Source organism: Macaca mulatta, chromosome 7, assembly GCF_049350105.2.
Source record: "Macaca mulatta isolate MMU2019108-1 chromosome 7, T2T-MMU8v2.0, whole genome shotgun sequence".
In the NCBI taxonomy this organism is placed as follows: Eukaryota; Metazoa; Chordata; class Mammalia; order Primates; family Cercopithecidae; genus Macaca; species Macaca mulatta.
In genome coordinates this window covers 109,312,424-109,330,789 of record NC_133412.1, presented here as the reverse complement: position 1 = coordinate 109,330,789, position 18,366 = coordinate 109,312,424, and the positions used below count along the sequence as shown (strand labels likewise).

The 18,366-nt window shown below is 37.2% G+C and overlaps 1 protein-coding gene across 5 annotated transcripts in view; it reads right to left on the bottom strand.

The window, feature by feature from the left end:
* The window catches only part of LOC106999399 (uncharacterized), a 47,396-nt gene extending 38,480 nt beyond the window's left edge, over positions 1-8,916 (bottom strand). For 2 of the 5 annotated variants that reach the window (XR_013396227.1, XM_077940912.1), the window contains exons 1-2: positions 8,716-8,782; positions 1,190-1,328 (exon numbers count right to left, since the gene is read on the bottom strand). Coding sequence is in view for 1 of the 5 variants with exons in the window: in XM_077940912.1 (XP_077797038.1) it covers positions 1,190-1,328; positions 8,716-8,718 (142 nt within the window). In the remaining 4 variants the exon portion in view is untranslated. Of the gene's footprint in view, positions 1-1,189; positions 1,329-8,715 lie in introns of all 5 variants that reach the window. The other 3 variants (XR_013396226.1, XR_013396225.1, XR_013396228.1) reach the window with 3 other exon arrangements.
* Positions 8,917-18,366: the final 9,450 nt, after the last annotated feature.

The window sequence follows — 18,366 nt, the reverse complement described above, 5'->3', positions numbered from 1 at the left end:
ACTGATTTCTAGGAGTTCCTTATATGTTTGGGAAACTTTCCCTTTAATTATGTCATGAGTTGCAAATATTTTTTTCCCAACTTGTTTGGGAAACTCATATCTGGAGTTTTTTCCATGCAGAAGTTCTGATTTTTATACAATCACATCCATCCTTATGGCTTCTTTCTCCACTCCAAGGTTATAAAGAAATTCTCCCATGAATTTTTATAGTGCTTGAATATTTTTTCTTTTAAATTTAATATTAACAGTTAATCCTTGAGCAGGAATGAGTTACAGATCCAACTTTAGATATTTCCAGGTGGCTATAGCTATCCTATCACCAAATATGGAAAAATTCATCTTTTCCCACCACTGACTTTTTGTGCTCCCTTTATCAGATACTAAAGTATATTATGTTTACGGCCTATTTCTGAACTTTGTATTCTGTTCCCTGTCTGCTCACACATTGAGTACTAGTACATTTAACATAATACAAACACATTGAACAAGAAATTACAAGAACTGTACAGTCATGTACCACATAATGTTTTGGTCAACAATGGACAGCATATACAATGGTGGTCCCATAAGATAAAGGAGTTGAAAAATTCCTATTATCTAGTGTTATCACAGCCATCATGATGTCCCTCATAGTATTGTAGCACCCTTTCTAAGTTTTGAGACACACATTTTTTCCTGTGTGTTACTACTGCCTACACTATTCAGTACAGTAACATGGTGCATAGGTTTGTAGCCTGGGAGCCAGTATGTCATTAGACAGTGTGAAAGAAAATCAAAATATGTTTGTTTTGCAGCAATAGGCTACACCATATAGCCTAATTGTATATAGGCTCCACCATCTATAAGCACACTCTCTGATGCTCAATGACGAAATCACCTAACAACGCATTTCTCAGAACATATCCCTGTTAAGTGATGTGTGACTGTTCTTAGCTTATAAATGAAAATGGTTATTCCTGTATCTTCACGCCAGTATTTTGTCCTATTTAGCCACTGCTCACTATAACTCACCATTGAAACATACATTCCTTTCCCTATTTCCCCAGGAAGTATATCTATTATGCTGAACCAGACGTTGACTGTCATGTAATCTGAGAAAATTCAGCTGAAGCCATCAGCAATTTTTCAATTAAAATTGTACTTTAAAAAATACACATGGCAGAAGGCTGTTTTCTCTCTCTGAATGTACCTTTAAGGGTCCAGAGTCGCGGGGTGTTCACAAATCTCAGCGTGCATTTGTTCAGCCTCTCATGGTGGTTTACAGCAACAGAAATCTGTGAAACATGCTGCTTTCGCTTTCTGAGGGTGCTCCACGATGACTTTAAAGCCTAGCCATTAAAGAGCATTTGAAAGGGCACTTACTATTTAGTACCCAGTAAACATATATTTTGATTTCCTTTCGTACTGTTTAATGGCATAATATTCAGCAAGGATCTGTGGAAACCAGCTAGCAATCACAACAGACACACTCCAGGGAGGAGTACCAGCACTTCCTAGATTGGGCTTCCCTCCCTCCCCACTGCGGAAGGGCTGCGGCCGATTTCATCACGGTGCCGAATATTCACAAGCTTGTTGTCTGTTATTGGTTTAATGTAGTACATTCACAGAGATTGAGGTTGATTTTCAGTAAAGGCCTATAACTAATGCTCCTTGGCTGTGATCTTGAGGCTTTCCAGCTCACTCTCCCTGCTTCCACCCCTCCTCCTTATCAAGCATTTCATTACTGGGGAGGGGATTTATGTCCTCACCACAAAAGATGACTTTTGGAGCAGAACCTACCCCATAATCAGAAGTGGCAAGTAAAAGAGGGTAGGTGGTGACCTCTCTCAGTGACATGAACAAGAAGAAGCTGGAAGAGCCTTTCCTTTTGCTTAGAAAGTGTCCAAACCACTCATTGCAGGAAGCGTTTGGCTACCGATCACTTCTCTGAGACCCCTTATAAAAGGTGAGCAAAATTGAAAGCTCTCCCTCCCTCCCCAATTAGTTCAGATTGCAGTCGACCTTCAAAGATATCCGTTGCAGGGGTGTTTTTTCTAGTGATGATGCTGTGAAAATAATTTTCTTTTTTGAAGGGCTTTCTTTCTATTCTCTCCCCATGGCAACTTTTGAAAATTTGCTAAAACGCACACTCGCGCACAACCCTCTCAGGCTATCCACAAGCTCTCTAGGTGAGTGGGAACAAATGGCAGCCTGTCAGAGAAGTGCACCCAGGACAATTGCACAGTTGTGATCATTTGGGGATCTCACGCAGACTCTCCCTGCAGCCCCCACTGCACCATCAGGAGTTTCTAAGTACAAAATGATACAAGGTAGGTGGAGACCAGGGTGTGTGCGTGTTGGTTTAATTAAGCAAACACTAATTTGTTCCAACTGCCTTTCCAAATTGATAAAGAGATTTCTTATGATGCCAGTAACTGTATAGAAATTGAAGCAAGCAAGCTAAGGCTCTATAGCTTTGGGGCATCTGTGTACTTGTTATATGACCGAATCTAATAGACTAGAAACTGATAGGAGAGTGAGCTTGTTGGGGAGAAAGGGGAATTCATGGAATGGACCGTACCAAGGGTTTGAGGGGTGACTACAGATGACTCAGGACTTTTGGGATGCTGTGGTGACAGTTATGGCACGCAAGTCATGGAAAGACTCATTATATCAACAGAAACCTCCCCCGAATAGATGCACATCTAATTGACATGTGATAAAAGAAATCATGCACATATCCGTTTTTAGTAAGCACTTGCTTTATTTCAAGCACCTCAACTTCCCACTGACACCCCTTGTCTGGGGAACCTTATTTTAAGATGCTCTTTAAATTAGGTATACATAGGGAAGAAAGCAAAAGCTGCAGTGCTCCTCTGTGCGGCTTAATTTCTGGGAGAGAAAAAAAATGGCTGTTTCTGTTTTTCCTTTTTTTGCCTCGACACAAGAGTGTCATGCCGAGAATTATGCTGAGGCTAGGATTTAACGGCCATGCCAGGAATTGGAAGCAGCACCTGTGGACCAGAATGTAAATCCCATGGACGGTTTTACTTGATGCTTTTATGAAGCATGAATGAGGATGTAATTTAAAAATAAGCTCTGCATCCTATTTAAAAAGATAAGAAGGGCCTGGATGTGTGTAAATGTTTGGATTAAATATGACCAAGGACTGTATCATATTTAAATGGCTTGGCACTTTGAAAATGATGGAATCAGACTTCATAATGATGCAAGCATCTACCTAATGGAACTAAATTTGCAATAAAGGTGCATAGTGGAAAAGAAGGGCAGACAAGTGGCGCTGAGAATCTAAGCGAGACAGCACCAAAGAATGGAACATATTGAGTTTAATGACTGACCTTATTGGGAGCCTTTCTGCCCTGACAATGAGGATGTGAATTATCCTATTATTATAAGCAGGTATATCATCTTATTAAAGTACCCTGGTCTTTCACATTTTTTATTTAACTTTAAATTGAAAAATTTCAGGAACAACCTCCCATCCCTCAAAGGAAACAAGCTGATGCCCAGAAATATTTTCTGTGGAGCTTTATGTAATTTTTTTTCTTTCCAGAGACACATTTTCAGCTCTGCCAAACCTATAATGCTTAGGTTTTCATTTGGATATAGCTGAGGTGTCTTGGAAGTTTCTCTGTAAATTCCTTCAAATCCAGAGGAGCTGAATGTGATTCTAAGAGGCTGTGCTCCTCTTAATGATTCCAGATGGAAGAGCATCTTTAGAATTCTGATTTGGATACTGTCAACCACTTGATAGCCCCTGCTCTAAGGGGCAGCAGATGAACCATCATCAAATGTTTTCCAAATTCATCCCTGGTACAACTTTCCCCTTAAACCAAAATTAGGCAGTAAAGTAATATTTGCTTAGAAACACTTACCAGGCACCTGCCTAATAAATGCTACCCTGGCAAAGCCTCTCACACAAAGAAAATATTTCATTGGAAGGTCAATATCTGCAACTAATGAAAGAAATGGAGCTGTTTCAAACTAACCGACAAAGGTTTCTGTCTCACCCCCCTTTCCACTCTTTTCTTTTTGGTTTTGTTTCCTTTCAGCATATTTTAGGAACTAATCAGCCTTATAAAAGGTAGCACTGTTAATCTACTGTTTGTCTTGGTCTTCATTGCAGCTCCTTAAGAGATAGAGTGCAAACAAAGCGAGAATTAAGGTCATTCCATTTAAATCCTTCAGAGAGGAAGACAAGGGCTAAGTTATTGCTGAGGACTAAGAGAGGAGGGCTAGAGGAATCCAGGATTTAAAAAAAGGAAAAAAAAGAAACCCTCATTGTTTATTATTTGCCAGCCTCAGAGCAGCCCCCATTCCCATATTTGTGAAGGGATTACTCTCCCATCCTCTGAGATTAATGGGAAGCCCAGACGATTCCCTGGCCCACCATCCACCCTGCACCAAAGAACATTTTCCAGAAAGGTGGGCCTGGGAGTACACTCACTTGGGGGATGAAAAGTGTGACACACTCATCAACCTGATATGATTCGTCCTCCAGCTGCCGGAGATGCACAAGTAAACATAACTGCAGAGGGGATTCCATGCTTGTACAGAAGCAAAACCACATATTAGGAGGTGGCTGTGCACATGAAAATCTTAGCATGTATCAGATTTAAAGGGTGGAGGGGGTCCAAATAAAACAATCCACTCAAAAGCATTTCAGCAGCATGTAATACCCCTTTGTTTTTTTCTGTAATCCTAATTATAATTATAATTCTCCCCATATTTTGAGACAGAAGTCAATTTATTTGTTGCTACCACAGTTCATTGAAGCATTACTAAAATATATTAGCCTTCAACACTAAAAAATGTGGCAATGGGGTGATCTAAGTGAGTAATACATAGGAAATTTTTTTCTTTAAAGAAGTAAGGCCAGGGGCCGGGTGCGGTGGCTCACACCTGTAATCCCTGCACTTTGGGAGGCCGAGGCGGGTGGATCATGAGGTCAGGAGATCGAGACCATCCTGGCTAACACGGTGAAACCCTGTCTCTACTAAACAAAATACAAAAAATTAGCCGGGCGTGGTTGTGAGCCCGGCTAATTTTAACTCAGCTGGTGTAGTCCCAGCTACTTGGGAGGCTGAGGCAGGCGAATGGCGTGAACCCGGGAGGCAGAGTTTGTAGTGAGCCGAGATTGTGCCGCTGCACTCCAGCCTGGGTGACAGAGCGAGACTCCGTCTCAAACAAAACAAAACAAAACGGAAAAAAAAAAGTAAGGCCAGGAAGCAGAAATTGCCATCTATAGCCAACAACAGAGATGCAGATTCTTATTTTGGTCACTGAATAGGGTATTTTTCAAATATTCTCTAGTATTTGGCAAGTTTGGCATATAGTAAATGCACAATAAATATTTGTTGCATGAAGAAAAGTTTTGGTATTTTTGACTGCTTATACTGATAATGACATTAATGTTTAGGGAGCATTTACCAAATGCCATGCAGTGTACTAAGCACTTCACTTTCATTATCTTCCTTAATTTCAACATCAACACTATGAGGGTATTATCTGCATTTTACAGATGAAAAAATACAAAAGCTCGTTGAAGTTAAGTCACTCACCCAAGGTCACATAAGTAATCAGTAGCAAAACCAGCCCTCAGGGCCATACCATGTTCTTAATGCTGTACTGTTGCCCCTTGAAAGCAGCATTTCTTAGCTTGAGCTTAGAAAACGCTCAGGATTGCTCCAGATTCAATGTCCATTTTATTAGATGGCCCAATTATCCTCAGAGAATCAGAGTGCTACCTTTAGCCAAGGTATAATTGGGAAGAGGCTACCTTCATGGCAACTTCAAATTTTTTCCTTAATTCCTAGAAGAATTTAGTTACTCACAAAATACAATGACAATTTGGTGGTGCTTTGTTGAAAGTAGTAGGAACAGACCTTCTGAGAGGAGTGATGCTCCTTCCCTGAGGGATATCTTACCTCCTTACCTCCCTTGGTTACCCTCCCAACCCCTGCACCAGGCAGAGTGTCAAGTTTTCCCAGGCAGGATGAGATCTGTTTGTAACACCCTTGGCATATGGTGGATTCTGCCTGGCTTTCTGCAGTGTTTGATTATGATTGGCCTAGTTAATTCATTTTATTGCATGTTCACCCCTCCTTGGAAACTGAACAGGATTAAATTGCATTTATAAAGCCCTGACAAATCGCCGTGTGATTGAAATCAGAATAAAGACAAACACTGAGATCATCCTTTGAGGAAATTCTGACAGCATTTCTGGCTCAGCAGGAGTGTTTGTCCAGAGACTCACATTCTCTCCTAGTCACTGGGATGCCCAGTTGTAAGCATACTGACTACGCAGTAATAAATGTAGGATCCACAATCAAAGACTAACCAGAGTGAAAAGCCATACGTGAAATTGTTTCCTCTTGAATAATCCTAAAACCCCATTTGAGCAAATAGTCCAATTTATTCTGTCTCCAAACTCTAGCTCACAAACAAGCTCTAGCCAAAGTGGACTGAGTTATACCCATTTATTTAATTTCCCTTCCTTTGAGGAAAGTGCTGGAAAGCCTTATGGTGACCAAAAGAAAGAAGTATAACTAGCATTGAAAATTTAGAAATAACATTTTCCAAGTCAGAAATAATTAAAAGTTCCTGGACATAAAAGCAAGGCATACTTACTATTTTTAGGATATTTTGCTAAGCTATGCAATAATTTCCAGCATGATTGCTTAGCCAGTCTTAGCCACTCCCTAGTTTGTAATACTGTACTTCCAAATAAATAAATAAGTAGAAAGAATTAAAAAGGCATTCCCATTTGTGAAATCATTGTTAATCCCATATAACCCTATGAGAAAATTTTACTAATTTCAGTATGTTTTATTTAGCAATCTTTGGATGCTCACTTCATGTGGCATAATTTTTGTATTAATAGTATTTTAACATGAGAACCAAATTTTCGAGGATGAGAAACCAGAGCCCACCATCAAAACAAGAATGTCCTGTAATCCCCTTTTATTTCAAAGGTACCTATACATCTGCTATGAGTTTATGGTAAAGATGACTCAGGTTTCTATATTTCACAGTCAGCAAGAAAGTTAGTCTCAATTTTTCAGTGAAATGTATCCATCTAGTCATTAAATAAGATTTAGGGCTTTCCTGCTGCACAGGCAGTCACCCCTAGAGAGGTTAAATATAAAATAAGTACTGATATGGAAATACAATAGCTTCCTTTAATGGAAAATTTCATCTTTGAAGAAAACAGATTCTTCTACCCTTTTCCCATTCAAAAGAAAAAAATAACAAAATACAGTCAATTGAACTGCTTATGGTTTCTAGGCACCAATGTTAAACATCACATTTAGGAAATTTCTAATTGCCAGAATATGCCTAATAATTTGTTTTAAGAAATCATCCCCAAGGTGAGACAAGCACAGAGTACAAACAGACAAACAGTAATTTGAAGGGAAAACACTTTGAGAGATATTGAATCAGCACTTTAGGGTATCAACATTCACTTCTTTACAGTGAGGCCTATAAAATATATTATACATCAAACTGTTTTTGATCATTAAAAGATTTCCAGAATACAGAATGGTTACTTAACAATTAATCCCCACACAGCTGTATGTTGTTTGCCTCATAAGGTGACAACCAACTGGCCACATGTAAATTATTTTATAAGCATCCCTCTGGGGAAGTGGATCGAGTTGGCAGACAAAACACATGCATCTACTCTTGGCTCCAACCCATGAAAAGACAGATATTTTAAAAGAATAAATTTAATGAGCATATTAGAAAATTAAAATTTCATCAGCAGACAAGAGATTCTAAGGAATCCTAGAAGATAGAAAATCAAAGGGGAGAGTATTGACAAGAACAAGACCAGAGGGAAACAGCCCAGACCAGGAGCAGGAGAGAAGGAAAAAGTATTTATCCTACCAGGTATCAAACATCCTATGAAGCTCTATTTTTAAAAGCAGTGTAAACATAGTGCAGGAATAGGCAAACATACTAATGGAACAAACATAAAATCTGAAAACAGACCCTTGTATATATAGAATTTGGTATATAATAAAAGTGGTATTTCAAACCACCAGGAAAAGAGTAGATATTTAATGCATGGTATTGGCAAAATCAAGTAACTATTTCACAAGAATAAAGTGTGTGCACATAGATTTCAGATGAAACAAAATCATATGTAATAAATATTGGAATAAAATGAAAATATTTTACATTTTTATAAAGGTAAAGATTGACATACATGGTTGTGATAAAGACACCATAAACAAAGTTAAAACAACACAGCCTAGAAGAAAATGCTTTTAACATCTTCAGGTGAAAAATATTTGTAAAGAGTTCTTCCAAATCAATGAAATAGCAAACTCAATAGGAAAATGGATGAAGATTATAAACAAGACACGAATAAAGAAATATGAATAGCTCAAAATTACATATAAGATGTGCAAACCTTGTGAATAATCAGAAAGCAAATTAAAGAGTTTTTGCCATCAGACAAGAAAAAGTTGGAAGGCATGTTAATATATAGCTGTTGGGGTAGAAAACGGGATACTCCTATACAGAATTATAGAAGTGAATGAATATAACCTTTTAGGGAGAGGCAATCATATATATCTATCCACATTAAAAATGTACATGTATTTTGACCCAGCAACTCTATCTCTCTATACATATATATACACACACACACACACACATAATACATATATGCATATATATATATTTTAGTTTAATCACTCATCTTACCATCACAATGTCCTTGAATATTCTGTAGCCACTTCCTCATCTCCCACTCACTCTAACTTTCAGCGTGTGGCTTATCACCTTTACCCCAGCCCGATTCTATTGAAACTCCTCTGGTGGGAATCGTCAGTAACTACCTAATTGTCACATGCAAAGAAATATTTGAGGTATTTGTCCTATTTGTCCTTGAAATACTTGATGCTGTGGCCCATGCCTTCCTGGATATTATTTCTTCTTTTGGATTCTAAGGCTCTTCACTCTTGTTTTTCTTTATAACTCTGTCTCATTTGTTCACTCCTCTTTCTTTGATGGAGCCTTCAAAGCTGGTGCTCCCCAAGGATTATGGCTTGCCCTTCTCTTTCTTACTCTACATTATCTCATTAGGTGAACTCAACCTATGGCTGCTTACAGACTCAAGATTCTGAATCAATACTTTCAGCCCAGACACCTCTACTGAACTCTAGAGTCCTACGCCTCCACCAGAATATTCCACTGGCTTTCCAACAATCTCAATAACATGTTTCTTTCTATTCTTTGCCTTGATGAAAGTGCTACCATCTACCTAGTCACCATAGATAATTAGAATCTTAGGAATCATCTGAGACTCTTCCATCTCTCACCTCTCATATTCAATCTGCCAACATATACCATAGATTCTTTGTTATACCTCTCATATCTGTGATATTCCCTATCTCCACTGCTAGTGCATTGATTAATGCCCTTATCATTTATCCAAAGGGTTCTTACCTGGAATTCATGGGCTTTAAGAGATCTGTGAACCATCTGATATTATATGTGAATTATATGTGTGTATACACATATGTGATTCTATAAAGGGATCTAAGGCCCCAAAAGGTGAAGAACATTTAGCTTTGTCTAATTGTTGATACAATCTCCTAATTATATTCTTCCTACTTCTAGTCTCACCCTTCTGCCCTGTCCTTTATCCTGCTGCCTTGCCTTTCCAAATCATAAATCCAATCATGGTCCTATTATTTTAAAATGCTGTTAACACCTTACTATTTTAAGATATAACCCAAACTTCTTTGTAAGGCTCTCTGTGATCTGGCTCCTGCCAACTTCTATGGCTTTTTCTCCCTCAGAGTGCAGGGACAGTGTCTTGCCGTTTTTGTCGCCTCCAGCAAATAATGCAATCCTTGGCTTATAAATGATGACTGAATGACTTTAAAGGAGATACCAGTCTGGTTGTTTATCACCATCAATTTCCTTTCATATATTAAAAGATAAGAGTAGAAAGAGGGTTGGAGAGAGAAAGAGCACCTCAGATAATAGAATGTGATTAGAAATTTTGCTAAGTATAAACAGAATCTTATGAATATCAAATCCCCATTGCAAAGGCCAACAATTCTAAAATAATATGAAATAAAGTGAATGGAGAAATGTTCAACTTTTGATGTGAGCTCAACGTAGCTTTCTATTGCCTCCATTGAAATATGAATATTGTAAGATTCATGTCTCCTAACCTTTGAGTAATGTTAAAAGATGTGCTAGCCTAAAATCTATGCTAGAAAGTAGAATAAAGACATCACTGTGTGGAGTCTAGAAATCAAGTAACTGAAGGTTAGAGAATAGAAAATAGGAATAAAACAACCAGTTTTTATATTTAAAGTACACAAAAATGAAACAGGTAGTTCTGATTCTGATATTTTGATATATTATAGGTAAGATAATAACTTTCACAAAATTCCTTCACATATAAATGCTAAAAAATATGGACTCTTCAAAAATGTGTCATTATGTTGCATTTGTGTGTGATCAAACGTTGAAGGCAGGAAAGGAAATGGAGAGAGATGAAAGAAAATGCCATATATGTACCTGAGAGGGGAAAAAAGAATTTCTGAAAAATATATCGAGCTCTTGAAAAGGAAGTTTCCTACTTGCTTCAGTGAAATAACCATCTAACATAAAGAAGGCATTATCATTGCGTCATGCAAATATTGACTGACTTGGCTAATCAGGACTGTATATCAACAGCCTCTTTTTCCCTGGAGTCTGCAGTGACAGCTTTGTGTACTCTGCAGTCTCTTGTGCCTGAGCCAACAACTGATAGAGTATTAGATCAAAGCCTTGATACACAGATGCCAGGCAATTTGGTATTAAACAAGCGATAAGAGTACAAAAGAAGTCTCAATGTACTTTCACCACAATTTGAACAGCAAATAGTTAATTAGGTTGATAATAGATGTCAACATTTCATATGATGTCATGGTTCTAGAAGGTGTAACTTCTCTCACCCTGAGATGGAAAACTAAATGATTTTATTTTTAAAAAAGCAAATTTAAATATCATTTCATTATTTATGAATTTTCTCATCTAAAGCATTTGGTTAAACATACTTTTAATCATTTCTTCAAGGTTTTTTTTAAATAAAGGGACAGAATGTAATTTTTATCTGCATAATTTAAGTGAGGTGTTTAAAAGATGTGATCAGCCAGTAAAGGTTTGCATTCAATGCAAATAATCAAGGCCTGAATTCATTAAGGAATATGGAGATGTTGCTATTTCCAGATTTTTTTTAGGTTTCTTATACGTGAGTTATAAAATATCTTGCCCACTCATTCCAAATAAACAGTGACGTCATGAAATATGAAACAGATCTTCATGACTTTTTATCTAAATGAAAAGTAAAATAACCATAGACTTATTTTCAGCAACTAGATCAAATATCAGAAAAATTGAGTGCATTAGAATTTTCTTTCTGTATAAACATACAAACAGGTCAAAAGTATGAAATGTTCCCAAGAATATTTCTTTAGCTAAGAAATATATAAAATTATTAGACCTTGAATCCTCCCAGGTCTCTAATATTAACTGTAAGGTAAATAATAATTGACTTACCCGTACCAAATGAAGTACTAAACTCTTGGAGCCAAATTTATAAGTTGCATTATATGTGAGGAGTGGGGAGAAGCCAAAAGCAAAACCTCCACAGTCAAATCAGGTTAAGGTAGATGAAAAAAGTATCATAACAACTACAGGCTTGATAGGACTTCACCAACATAAGTGAAGTATCACTACTTGAATTGGAACAACCACATAGTAAATCTCTGGAATACTACTTCCCTTTTCCAGATTTTATACTAAAATCAATGTATATTAACAGTGCCATCTACTGCTCTGCAGTAACACTACAGTGTCCCAAAGAGTCCCAATAATTCCAAGGTGGTTATTTTTATTTTTATTGGGACATCATGATTGCAACTGGTCCATGGTGCTATTCTGAGGGCGCTTGAAATATATTAAGCAATTTATGCCTGAGGTTGCAATTTTTTGAATTTTTCCAATCAGACATTGGTGATGACCTTGAGCAGTAGGATATAAATAACTCCCACACGCTTAGCGTTCCAATAATGGAACACTAGGCATAAGGCATATAGTCATTAACTGCCTTCTTTATTTTTTTAAAAAAGCCAGATTTGCTTCCAGATAGTGATTCATGGGAGCAACAATGTAGTGAAAAAAGTACTGGAGTAAAGGTCAGGAGAGCTGTGTTTTTGTTATTGTTCTACTATTATTTGACCCTGTTTTTCTCTTTAGCCTTCATAATCCTGCCTGGCATATTGTCAACAAGATGATCTTTAGGATTTCTTTCTTACAGAAAAAAAAATCCATCAGGTTATCACATGGGATGTGAATTCTCTTCATCACGCTTTTCAAATACTTTTCAAACTTACTAAGGTTTCTTTAGTTGAGTGCAGGAATTATTAAGGCTTTCTAACACAAAATAAAAATTATTTAGATAGAAAGTAAAATATACAGGCAGTCAGTTTACTTAATCTAGAGAATTCCAGTACCTGGGTAATTTCCATTTGTTTATGGTCTTGTAGACAGACCTCAAATTCAGCGAGAATGGAAAAGGTTTCCCCCATAAAATTTACATTAACTTTTTTTTTTAACACCAAGACCTATGTGCCTCTTGATGTGATGCACTGAGAAGAACACAATCTCACTTAGTGTCGTATTCCTGATAAAAAGGTATAACTGGAATCTTATAAGGAAACATCAGGCGAACTCAAATTAATAGACTTTCTACAAAAAAAAAATTGCCCTGTAATTTTCAAAAATCTCAAAGTTCTGCAGGACAAAGGAGACTAAGCAGGCATGACAACTATTAATAAATGCAATGTGTAATCTTGGATTGAGTCTTGGAGCAGGGAAAAAATTAATATGGAAAACATTGGGACAACTGGCACAATTTAAATATGGGCTATTAGATAATAGTATTGAATCAGTATTTACTCTCCTGAATTTGATAAATACATCATGGTGATGTAGAAAACATCATACTTAGGAAATACATTCTGAAGTACTTGGGAGTAAAGGGGCACAACATCTACAACTCGTAAATGTTTCAGAACAAAAATTTTGTGTGTAAGTGTGGAGAGAGAGAATGTGAGCAAATCTTAACAACTGATGAATTTGAGTGAAGATAAACAGGAGCAGTTTGTACAATTCTTTCAACTTTTCTGTAGGTTCAAAATTATTTCAAAATGAAAAGACAAAAAATCATAGATACATTTTCTTCTATTTTAAACATAAAATTTAAAGCTGGAAGAGACTAAAGAACACTATTTAGCCCAAGTATTACACTTTATGAGGACACTTTACCCTGAAGGGATTAAGAGGACTTCTTAAGGTCACATAAGCAAAGAAAGAACTCCTAGCTCCTGACTTCCTATCTAATAACCTTTCCAGCAAACCACACTGACTCTGTAAAAAGATTACAACACCGGTGCCGAAGTGCCAGTTCACTAGCAAATATGTTGCTGCCCAAATCTCCCAAGTTCCTCATAGTACAAACAATTCATCCTCAAACACTGCCCAGCTTGCTGGGCATGAAGAGATGACAATGAGAAAGACCTAGACCTCTCCTTCAAGGAACTCAGAGACCATGGAAGAGGTCACAGTGCACACATAACCCAAACTGGGGCCTTTGATCTGATTCTGAGCCTGAAATTACATGTAAAGGGGTCAACTCTTGGGTTAACAAAACAGTTACAAGTATTTTCTATAGATAGCACGCTTTGTTGGCTTATGTCTTTTGTTACATGATAAAAGATGATGGAGTCAAACGTACAAATGCTGGGGCTCTTAGGATCCAACAGTAATACCCCTTTCCAGACTTTAGGTTTTCTTATACTGCATAAAGCTCATTAGAAGACAAGATGAATGAGTCTATTTTCTACATTAAAGTGCCAGCAATTACAGAGATAGAAAAGAGAGAGGGAGAAAGAGGAAAAAAAATACATCAAGAAGTAAGGGAGACACAAAGTGAGTCTCTTTAATCCACATACTTCACTGTCTTATAAAACTTATTAAGCAGAAAATTCTAAATTGATAAAATGTTTTTAAATGTGTAAATTTTTGTCATTCTTTTTGTCGGTACCATAACTTACATGTTTATGTTAGCTATCTCAGCCTCTAGTGAGGTCTCACTTGTTACTTTCATATTAACTTATTCATTTAAAAGGCAATAATTGTTAAAGAAAAATGATTGTTTTTCATAATGCTCAAATGTCTGATTAATCTAGTCAAAATGCTACCAATCAACCAATGTCTTGTCTATATTTGCTTCAGTAGCGCTAACACACCAACTCACCTAATACTAAACAATTTGAATAACACTCTACTCTCGTGATTTTTTCCTCCTGAATTGGCAAAAACTTTAACCAACTTATAAATCAAAGAATGTAAAAGTATTAGACTGGGTCAGACCTATATTTTCGCCTGCCCAGGGCTCAGCCTACAACCAGAAAGCTTGCAATGTGTTGTGGACATGCATGTCTGTGCCCCTAGGGGTTCTCACATCCCAACTTTGTTTCTCATTCATTGAAATATTTCCATCTATAAATATATTGAAAACTGAATAATAGAGGTGACAGTGCTATGTAGAATTCCCAGAAACCTCAAGCTACAGCTTCTGAAGTATCTGCTTGTTGAAGGCAACTAGTAGTAGAAGAGATGATCTGTGGTCAAGAGAGTGGATGGTGCATCAGACCACCTTGTATTGACTCGTGGCTCTGCCATTTACTGTTTTCTATGTCTCAGTTTCCTCATCTGGAAAATGGGGTAATATGGTGACCTATATCATGAGTCTGGGGCACAGAAGCTGATGAATGAATGTCGGCTATCACTATGCAAGGTTTACTAACAACTTAGACTTTTCTTTTGCATATGTTTTACAAGGCCCTTTCATGGACATCAGTGCTTCTTAACATGCTTCTGCATCAGATGCTTGGATTTGTTAAAATGCAGACTCCAGGGCTCTACCCCAGATTGAGTCAGAATCTAAAGAGGTAAGGCCCTGGACACAGGAGTTTGAGAACTAGAATATTTTTCATCTACATACAGTTCATTTATATTGCTGCTTTTCTGATTTAATTTTTTAAAAATTTCATTGTACAAACACTTAACATGAGATCTACCCTCTTAACATATGTTTAAGTATGCAATGCAACACTATAGGCACAACGTTGCACAGCAGAGCTCTAGAACTTATTTATCTTGCATTACTGAAACTTTATACCCATTGATTAGCAATTTCACATTTCCTTCTGCCCACTTCCCCTGGCAACCACCATTCTGCTCTGTTTCTATGAGTTTGACTATTTTTTTTTTCTTTTTTTTTTTTTTTTTTTTTTTTGAGACGGAGTCTCGCTCTGTCGCCCAGGCTGGAGTGCAGTGGCCGGATCTCAGCTCACTGCAAGCTCCGCCTCCCTGGTTTACGCCATTCTCCTGCCTCAGCCTCCTGAGTAGCTGGGACTACAGGCGCCCGCCACCTCGCCCGGCTAGTTTTTTTTGTATTTTTTAGTAGAGACGGGGTTTCACCGTGTTAGCCAGAATGGTCTCGATCTCCTGACCTCGTGATCCGCCCATCTCGGCCTCCCAAAGTGCTGGGATTACAGGCTTGAGCCACCGCGCCCGGCCAAGTTTGACTATTTTTAGATACCGCATAGAGACTGAAGCATACAATATTTCTCCTTCTGGCTTATTTTGCTTAGCATAAAATAGTATCCTCAGGTTCAGCCATGTGCTATTATAGCATATCATAGGATTCCTTTGTTTATGGCTGAATAATATTCCACTGTATATACATAACATTTTCTTTATCCATTCATCCATCAAAGGACATTTACATTGTTTTCACCTCTTGGCTATTTGTGAATAGTGCTGTAATGAACATGGAAATGTTAATATCTCTTCAAGATCCTGATTTCAATTCTTTTGGATAAATACCCAGAGTGGGTTTGCTGGATCATATCGCAGTTCTACATTTAAATTTTTGAGGAATCTCCATGCTGTTTTCCATACTGACTGCACCATTTTGCGTTCTCACCAAGAGTGTACAAGGGTTCCAGTTTCTCTGTATCCTTGTCAACACTTGTTGTCTTCTGTCTCTTGATAAGAGCCATTCTAACATGTATGAAGTGATATATCATTGTCATTTGATTTGTATAAGTGACATTGAGCATGTTTCCATATAGCTTTGGCCATTTGAGTAACTTTTTTGGAACAATGTCTATTCAAGTCCTTAGCCCACTTTTAAAGCAGGTTGTTGGTTTTGTGTGTGTGTGTGTGTTTTGTTTTGTTTTGCTAACGAGTTAGTTTGAGTTTGCTGTTGAGTTAGAGTTCCTTATGTATTTTAGAAATTAACCCTTTATCTGAAATATGATTTGTGAATATTTTCTCTCATTCTATAGGTTGTCTTTTTATTCTGTGGATTGTTTCCTTTGCTGTGAAGAAGCGTTTTAATTTGATATAGTCCCACTTGTCTATTTTTGCATTTTTTGTCTGTGCTTTTGGTGTGATATTCATGAAGTCATTGCCAAGACCAAGGTCATGTAACTTTCCCACTGTGTTTTCTTCTAGTTTTACACTTCATGTCTTATATTTGAGTTTTTGATTCATTTTGAGTTTGTGTACAGTGTAATATAGGGTTCAATTTCATTCTTTTGCATGTGGATATCTGGTTTTCCCAACACCATTTGTTAAACAGACCATCCTTCCCCCATTGTGTATTGTTGGGACCCTTGTCAAAGATCAATTGACTGTATAAGCATGGATTTATTTCTGGGCTTTCATTTGGTTCCATTGGTCTATATGTCTGTCTTTATGCCAGTTCCCACACTGTCTTAATTATTATTGCTTTGTAATATATTTTGAAATCAGGAATTCAGCTTTGTTTTTCCTTCTTAAGATTGTTTTGGCTATTCAGAGTCTTTTGTGGTTCCATATGAATTTTAGAATCGTTTTTTCTATTTCCATAAAAATGTCATTGGGATTTTGATAAGGATTGCTTTCAATTTATAGATCGCTTTGGGTAGTATGGACATTTTTAACTATGTTAAGTCTTCTAATCCATGAGCACAGAATGTCTTTCCATTTGTTTATGTCTTTAATTTCTTTCATCAATGTTTTATAGTTTTCAGTGTATAAGTCTGTCACTACCTTAGTCAACTTGATTCTTAAGTGTTTTATTCTGTTTGATGTTATTATAAATGGGACTGTTTTCCTTTTCAGATAGCTTGTTGCTAGCATACAGAGATGAAACTAATTTTTGTCTGTTGATTTTGTATCCTACTACTTTACTGAATTCATTCACTAATTTTAACAGTGTTTTTGGTGAAGTCTTTATGGTTTTTTATATATAAGATCATGTCATCTGCAAATAAGTAAAATTTTACCTCTTCCTTTTCGACCTTGGGTGTCTTTTGTTTCTTTTTCTTATCTAATTGTTCCAACCAGAACTTCTAGTATTATGAATAGAGTGGTGAGAGTGGGCATCTTTGCCTTGCTCCTAATCTCATGGGAAAAGCTTTTTTGCCATTGAGTATAAGGATAGTTTGATTCCTAGTTTGTTGAGTTTTTAACATGAAATGGCTTTGAATTTTATCAAATACTTTTTTCTGCACTCATTGAGTTGATAATGATTTTCATCCTTCTTTCTGTTAATGTAGTGTATCACATTAATTAGTGTCATATATTGAACCATTCTTGCATCCCAGGGATCAAACCCACTTCGTCGTGGTATATGATCCTTTTAATGTGCTGTTGAATTTGGTTTGCTAGTATTTTGTTGAGGATGTTTAAACTTGTATTTATTATTTTATTCATTTCTCACTTAAATTTACTGCCTTGCAAACCACAATGCATAATGGTAAGAAGATGAAATGTAAATAAATTGTCTTTGCCAAGAAATATGTGTAATATGCCCAAGCCTAAAAATAATGCTCTAGCTGGCAAACATTTAGATGGTAGACTGATTAAAAGAACATCAGTTACGTCTGTTCCCTAGGTTTCTGAGAAGCCTTGCTTTAGGCTATACTAACAGCTGGTACTTACTACCAAAAATGATGTTCCTCCTCTAATAAGTTGTGTGCTGCCCACAAAGCTAGCCTAAGAAATTTGGCTGGGTGCAGTGGCTCATGCCTGTAATTCTAGCACTTTGGGAATCTGAGGTGGGTGAATAGCTTGAGCTCAGGATTTGGAGACCAGTCTGTGTAACACAGCCAAACCCCCAAAACATACAAAAATTAACCAGGTGTGGTGGCAGTGTGCCTGTAGCCCAGCTACTCAGGAGGCTGAGGTGGGAGAATCACTTGAGCTCTAGGAGGTTGAGGCTGCAGTGAGGTG